A 7,242-nucleotide genomic window follows, 5' to 3' on the forward strand; every position below is an offset into this window, starting at 1 on the left:
GGTTGCAGAGGTTGTAGGCTTTGTGCACTAGGGTGAACTGTAATGCCCACTCATACTAAATAACATCAGAAAAGAGAGTGAAATTCAGTCTGCTGTTGTGACTGTAATTCCTCTTTTATTGTGGAATCAAAGCTCTGAGAAATCAGTATTGTACACAAGAGGGAAAGGCAGTTTGATTTTGTTTATTGCAGCTCTAAAGTTATGCAATTGAGCATCGTCTTTTGATTACATTTTAATTCTTGTTTAAGACAATCCAACAGTTTTGGAGTAGTTGACATTTTTTTCTTCAGCAAGTGTGCTCTATTATTGTGCCTAGAGAAACTGGTTTTTGATGAAAATTAAGTAACAAAGGCCCTTTAGATTCTGAAAGGTTTAATACTCAAACACGACACAAAATCTTTATTTCATGCAGGCATAATTATAGAACAGCTTTTACTTAAATATCTTCACATGGACAGCAGCTTTCCCAACTGAGTAGTTTCACTGCTCATCCTTTTAGTGCTTCCTCATTTGATTATCTAGTGCCTGTCTTCCCATGTTCTTCAATGGGATCTTCTGAAATCCTCCTTGTCTGTCCTGTAGAATGAACACCAGAAGCATGGGTGTTAGCATGGCCCAGTATGCAGGAATGTCACAGAAGACTGGAAGAGCCTGGGGGTTGAAGATGACTCTGCTGTGCCAAGGCAGAGGCACTGTGGTGCCTCAGAAGGAATCCCTCTGAGTATTTAATTCAGAGGACATTCTTCATGGGGCTTGGGAGCAGCTGGGTTGAGAAACTCCAGCAGGCTTTCAAGCACAAAGTGAAGTGACAGGGGGACAGAGACCCCACCCAGTGAGTTCCACAGGAGGCTTATTGGGGCATCTGCACAGCCCTGCCAGGAGTTATTTTAGGAACTAAGAGCTGGGGAGAACCCAAGCTAGGAGTGAGAGGCAGATCACTACGTGATACATTGTGGGCTTGTCAGGATCAACTCAGTACTTACTCTTGGGAATATCTGTGACAAAAAGCCTTGAAGTTAGTCTGCTGATGCTTTTTTGTCCCCCTAATTTGCAGTGGATGTAGCCATATAAATTAGCAGTCTGAAGGGAGATCCCAGCTATCACAAGAGCCTGTGGACAAAGGAAATTTTGCTATATGTAGACTGTGTGTGTAGAATATATACACATGTGTGTATACATGTTTACATACTATTTCAATATAAATATGTACTTGCAAGAGGGTGATACTCCAATAAGAAATGACCTTCAAGGAGATCCAATCATGTCAACTTAAACACAATAGTTCCTTTCTACAAATTTTCTTTCTTTTTATCAAAACAGATGGATGTTAGATTTGGGGGGGTTGTTTGGTTTTTTTGTTTTGTTTTGGGTTTTTTTTTTTTGTCATTCTCTGTTTTGAAAGACTTCATGACTTCCCTAAAAGCACTTCTTCAAAAACCAACCCATTCAACTGATTCTATAGTTTCACATTTTTAAAGCCTGATTTGTATCTAAAAAGTTTCTCATGCACATACATAGCAAGGCTGCTGGCTTGTTTAGCTGATTAATGCCTCAACGTATACAAGTAAGATCCTGGAACAGAAAGATTTACAAAGAGCATCAACAGATATTGTATCAATATCTATCATTAACAGGCAGTCAAAAAAATTAAATCATTAGATGGTCCCACAGGTTTAGCAGCAGGCAGTACCCATCTGATATAACAAAAAATGTTCTTAGCCTCAGAAACAGTTTCCTAGAATCTATGGTATTTTCATTTGTGTACCTTGTGTTTTGGAAGCACTTGAGCAACCTGCTTCCAGTGCTAGGTAGGTTCATTTTCCAACCAGCTTTTAGTTTAGCAAACAACCTTTGCTGTTCAGAAGCAGAGGTAAATAACATTCAGGTCCCAAGAAGATGTAAAAACCAGCATCACTGGTTCATATTTTGTCCTCTCCTATTAGTTTCCTTGAACTGAAATAGGTTGGGGAAATGGAAGTTGCTACAGTTAAAAAGAAGTCTGTAGTTTTGCCAGCCTCTTCCAGGTTCTCAAGTTAGGTGAAAGAGTTGACATCTAATAACCTAGGAGAAGTGAAGCTAAAAATTACTGATCTGTTCAGGGTGCAGGGCTTGACTGCAGAGAATTCTGATGTGTTGAATTTGTTAGTGGACTTTCTGTATTGTTGGAAGATTTGATTCAAAGATTGTTACAAAACTAAGAGGCCTGGGTTGTCCCTTTACTGACACTGTCAGCCATAGCTCAGTCAGTACCCCTGAGACTTACCAGCCATTTCAGTTTCAAGGAGAACAAGGTGCTAAAGAAAAACACTGTCCAAATGACTGGACAGATAATGAGGCCAAGCCAGAAGATTCGAGCTTCAGCTTCAGTTGAGGCAGCTATTGTAGGCACCTAGATGGAAAATTATTGAAAATGCTAGTCACAAAGATAAAACAATAAACAACAAATCAGCAGAGGAGGGAACTGAACAAAATTACTTATTTACCCTGATTTCCTTGTTACATGCATAGAAGACTGAATAAGAAAAGTAGTTTTCTGTCTGGTACCCTACTGCACCTGCCAGCATTTTCTTTTTAAAATGTTCTTATATCTGTTCACATTTAAATGAGATAATTATCCCTTTTGTCAATGATAGCTCCCACTAAAACTACAGATTGATCCTATTTAAAAGTCAAAGTTCTGTTACCCTGACAGTTTGCAATTAAACTGCAGAAATATGTTAATTTTGAATTTAGATTCTAGCTTTACTCAGGCCATAGAGAAGTATGAAACAGAAGACAGTGCTATTAGCAGAACTTTAGTATGAGTACCTCACTCTGTAGTCTAGATCAATGGTAGGGGAAGAAAGTTCAGTATTGGAAAAGCCATGGTGCTCTATTTCTGTTCTTCAGGAAGAGCAAAAGACCTATAAACAGGCTGCAAAAAGTTGCAGATCTCTTCACATCAGCACAGCTCATGTCTCTGTCTTCACTGCACCTATAAGACCTAGTTAACTTGAGGAGCAAGTTTACAGAAGGCTGCTGTCATCCCAAAGATAGGAGAGGGCAACTGTGGTGGTTGGAATTTAAGTGCATTTCTTTTCTTCCAGAAAAACTCTGCAGAACCCAGGATTTCAAAGATGAACTTCAGCAGTATGCCAAGAATTAGCTGGTTATTTTTGGTGAGTGACTTGGAATATTTGTAAGTAAATTTACCCATAGAGCTCTTAAAAAGGTGCTAGAGGACTGGGGTGGTAGGGAATGCCTGAGTCTGGATAGTAAGAAAATTGCATGTATTCCAGGACCTTGCTATGACAAAGTGTTTCTTATGGATAAGCCATGACAAAAACACAGTCCAGTCTAATTACATGTTCCTTTTCAAGGTACTGTGATTTTCATATTAATGAAGCTACCAGCTTGACAGAATTTTTGGAAGGCTTTAACCTATGCAGATGAGTCAGCTTTGTACTTCTAGGCTAGAATTAACAAACTGTAGTAAATGAACAAGGATTGATGATTTTATGGATGCCCTAAGAAAGCTCTTGCTTACTGCTTTGACTTGATGGAACCAAGACTCTATGAAGGTCTTCCAGTTTCTTTGCTTTCCTGTACTCTCAGTTTCACTCAGCTGTCAGAAGTTCTGTAACATTTGTTACCCTCTGCCAGTTGTGCTCCCCCTTGGCAGCACCCTGGCTGGCAGTGGCTGCTAGAGGGCAGGGATCTGGGTTCTGTCCCCCATGTAAGCATGAATAAAATAATCATTTTAAAATGCTGAATTTTAACTACTCAGCATTGCTTTCAACATGGATCTTTCCTGAAAAGGATTTTGCTTAGGGATTAACTATGGGAAGATACTACAAGATGTTTTCACAAAAAAATAAAATAGAACTACCAGAAACATTTCATACCAATAGTACCATGCTATGAACAGTTATTCTGCTGGTGTGTGTGGTGACAATGTGATGACAACGTTGTAAAACCAGTTTTGTTCTGAATGCTTCCAGGATGTGACAATCTGGTGCAACTGCAACTGAGTAACTTACTGCTTCTGTAGAAGCCGGATATAAAAAGTGTTACAAACTTGTTCTATTTGTAACTATTTGATTTAGGATCAGCTTTACAAACCTCCCCATGCGTTCTGTTTGTCTTATGCCTACTTTTATTAATATACTTACTCTTTTTGCTTCAAACACCCAGTGGCTTTTTCCATCTTCATCAATCTGGTTCCACCAACGTAAACCAACCAAGAGTCTTCCTGTCACATTCTAGTGACAGAGACAAGTATTTGAATTAATCACTTGCATAATTCACTTGTCAGACTAACATTAAAAAAAAAAAAAGCATGTGTGAAAATCATTAAATTATCAAATACTAAAGTTACCTCTAGAAGCTGTGCCAAACTGAACAGTCATTAAGATGGATGAATTACTTCAAATTTAGAAGCCTGATGTTTTAATTTCAATGTATTTAATGTTAATATATATTTAATTAATTTTAATATAATAATTAGCATAATAATGTTGATTTAGGTAAGGAATTATAGGCTGTATCTTTTCTAAGGCAGATAGTTCCAAAAGCCCCCAATACACAAATCTTTTCTGAGAGAAAAACTGAACAAAAGCACACTGAAAAAATGGAAGATTCATTACAAACAAGAAAGCTGCATGAGACCAAGCAAAGAGGTTAAGAAAATATTCTGCACCTGGATGAATACTGGAAGTTTTAAGTATGCTGGAGATGCATCATTGTTTCACTTCTACAAAACAGAAGTCTTGTTCCATGTGTGGAACCCCTGGGATTCTGGTCTGGCCTGACCTACCTGCCTGCACAAGGGCACCAGTGCCACAGCTGGGCTCCCAGGAGCTTCAGAGGGCTCCTGCATGCTGGGTCTGGGCACAGCATTGCAGCTTTGGCATCCACTACTGAAAGCTATGTTCTGGCTTTTTTTTTAAGGGGGAAATCACACAGAGAAATCTGCCTATGGCAAGCAATTTTCTCACCATATTAGTAGCTCCCATCAGCCATAGAGAACATGGTGATAACAGTAACAAAGATATGTAAATGTCTTAATTTAAATGGGCTAGACACTTAGTAACTCAGTAGATCATGTTTTTGTCACTTTTGTCAATACTTCCTTTTCTTGTTTTAATCAATGTCACACAAAAGACTTTCAAAGGTAATTAATTACTACTGAGGGTCATCTTACCTTAACTGACCAAAAGTCAAAAGATAGAAGGAGGAGAATAGTGACAAAACAGGCAACAAAGCTGTTGCTGAACCAGTCACAGAACAAGTAGGTAATAATGGCACTCACTCGGAAGAACAAGTGGAAAAAAGTGGCCAGTGGGTGCCTAGGAAAAAAACAAAATGAAATAAACAAAAACAGAGCATTTGAGAAGTTGAGGGACAAGAATGTTACAGTATTTGCTAACAATCTAGCATAGCAACTATTTCTAGCCTGTAGTGGTATTTTGGGTTTTAGCTACTTTTATTTCAGAGTTGATGTTTACCTTCATTATCAAAGCAAGAGTGTTTCCAATAGCTAATCTTCAATCTAAAGCTATAAAATGGGATGTGTTTGTGTCAAAACTTTCACAAAGATAGAAGAAATCTAGCATATTTCACTAGTTTCTTTGGTACTCTATAAAGGATTTTAGTGGTTGTATTCAACACTTACCTCCCATCATTTCATTAAGTAAATCAGTATTGCAAGGTACAAAAGAATTGAGACAGATCTTATGCCTTTCAGAACTGCTTAAAAAAAAAACAAACAAACAAACAAACAGGAACTTTGAAACTTAAAAATTAATACATCTGTTGTGTATAAGACAAAATGTTCCTTTTGACATGAACCACGAGAGGTTTTTGGAGATTCTTCAAAGCCACTGATGGAAGAGCAGCTCTGTTCTTGTGAGCTCTGTGACAGCTGCTCTGGTAGGCTGCTTAACCTGAGTTGGATCCGTGGGATGGGTTTTCCTAGGCAACAGCTACCAGGATAAGATACCGTATATTCCACATCTCATGGTAGAGAATCATGACAGTTTTATTGTGTGCAATGCAGTGCTGGTGCACTCGTTTTGGGTTTTTTTCGTTTTGTTTTTTTTTTTTTTTTTTTAATTTGGTTTGTTTGGGGAGGTTTTTGGTGGGTTTTTTTTTATTATTATTTATGCTGTTTTTTGTTTTGGTGGTTTCTTTTTGTTTGTTTGGTTGGTTTGGTTGTATTTTGTAGGCTCTATTGGCTTTGGGCGTGTAACACGCGTGTTCCCGGTGGCAGGAAGCGGCTGATCCAGCCGTGGGGCTGCAGGGCCGCTGCCTCCCCGGGTCGGGTCGGGTCGGGCCGCCGAAGCCGGCTGCCCCAAGCTGAGCATCTTCCGGACAGACGCTCCCCGACCGGCCCGTTCCCTGTAAAACGCGGGAATACGGGTTTAAATGAAGTTTCTCGTCACCGCAAACGCTGAGGCCCCTGCGGCCGGGCCCGCTCCGCTCCCCGCGCCGTTACCTTATCCTCGCTTTCCGCAGCGCCAGCTCCTCCTCGCTCCCGAAGTCGAGGGACACATCCTCGGTGTCGTCCACCAGCGCCTGCGGCAGGGAGCCCGTCAGCAGGGAGGGACCGAAGGAGCCGCGTTGCCGCCCCGCACCCCCCGCCGCCGCCCCTACCTGCTTCATCCTCCTCCCCCGCCGGCCCGGGCCCGCAGCCCGGTTGCCAAGCGCGGCCGTTGCCAGGGCCCGGGAGGTGTTTCAGGGAAAAGTGTCCGTGCTGCCTCCTGCCCGGCAAAGGGTCGGCCTCGGGAGGGCGAATAGCGGGCCAACTCCCTCCCTCACAGAGCCCGTGGGCGGCTGCGCCTCAGCCCAGCCGTGCGCAGGGTTCGGCAGCGCCTGGGGCCGGGCCAGCCCAGATAAACCGGTTCTAGTGCCGGTCCCGGCGGGAAGATCAGCTGTGAGGCTGCGGAGCCCTTACCTGCTGCCGCCTGCCCCGTCCCGTTGAGGCGGGATGCCGAGGCCTGAGGAGCGGCCGTGCCGCGGGCCTGAGGAGCCCTTTGTTCGGTGTTTTAAGATGTCCGCTCTGCTGATGGCGTTGCTCAGTCACCGAGCAGACCAGGCTGGGCAGGGCTGCTTGTGTCTTCTGCTGAAGATAAACCTCAGAAGGAGAAAAATGAGAGAAAGGTGAATGTACATGTACAAATGTGATACACACATGCGTGTCCTGCGTGAGGACTTCAGCTGCTGCCCTGTCAGTGCTGGGCCAAGCCTCATGTGCTGTCCCCT

The 7,242-nt window shown here is 42.2% G+C and overlaps 1 protein-coding gene across 3 annotated transcripts; it reads right to left on the reverse strand.

Annotated features, from left to right (window-relative positions):
- Positions 1–102: 102 nt before the first annotated feature.
- TVP23A (trans-golgi network vesicle protein 23 homolog A) lies at positions 103–6,777 on the reverse strand. 3 transcript variants are annotated; one of them, XM_030459574.1, is made up of 7 exons: positions 6,634–6,777; positions 6,476–6,555; positions 5,291–5,327; positions 4,152–4,241; positions 2,264–2,389; positions 984–1,110; positions 103–576 (listed from the first exon to the last, which is right to left on the reverse strand). In XM_030459574.1, exons 1-7 carry the CDS (start codon positions 6,640–6,642, stop codon positions 515–517), a joined length of 531 nt encoding a protein of 176 aa, XP_030315434.1. In that variant the 5' UTR covers positions 6,643–6,777; the 3' UTR covers positions 103–514. The 3 variants fall into 3 exon arrangements, with proteins under 3 accessions (XP_030315434.1, XP_030315432.1, XP_030315433.1); XM_030459572.1 differs by having other exon boundaries at positions 5,183–5,327; XM_030459573.1 differs by lacking the exon at positions 103–576 and adding an exon at positions 580–651 and having other exon boundaries at positions 5,183–5,327.
- Positions 6,778–7,242: the final 465 nt, after the last annotated feature.

Source organism: Calypte anna, chromosome 14 (assembly GCF_003957555.1).
Source record: "Calypte anna isolate BGI_N300 chromosome 14, bCalAnn1_v1.p, whole genome shotgun sequence".
NCBI classification, from domain to species: domain Eukaryota; kingdom Metazoa; phylum Chordata; class Aves; order Apodiformes; family Trochilidae; genus Calypte; species Calypte anna.

Bases quoted from the DNA above. Each gene is read 5' to 3' on its own strand.
- TVP23A (XM_030459572.1), bottom strand. The intron at 4,242-5,182 runs GTAAGATGACCC...CTCTGTCACTAG, and splicing joins TTGACTTTTGGTCAGTTAAG to AATGTGACAGGAAGACTCTT. The intron at 2,390-4,151 runs GTAAGTATATTA...TTTTCCATCTAG, and splicing joins GGGTGTTTGAAGCAAAAAGA to GTGCCTACAATAGCTGCCTC.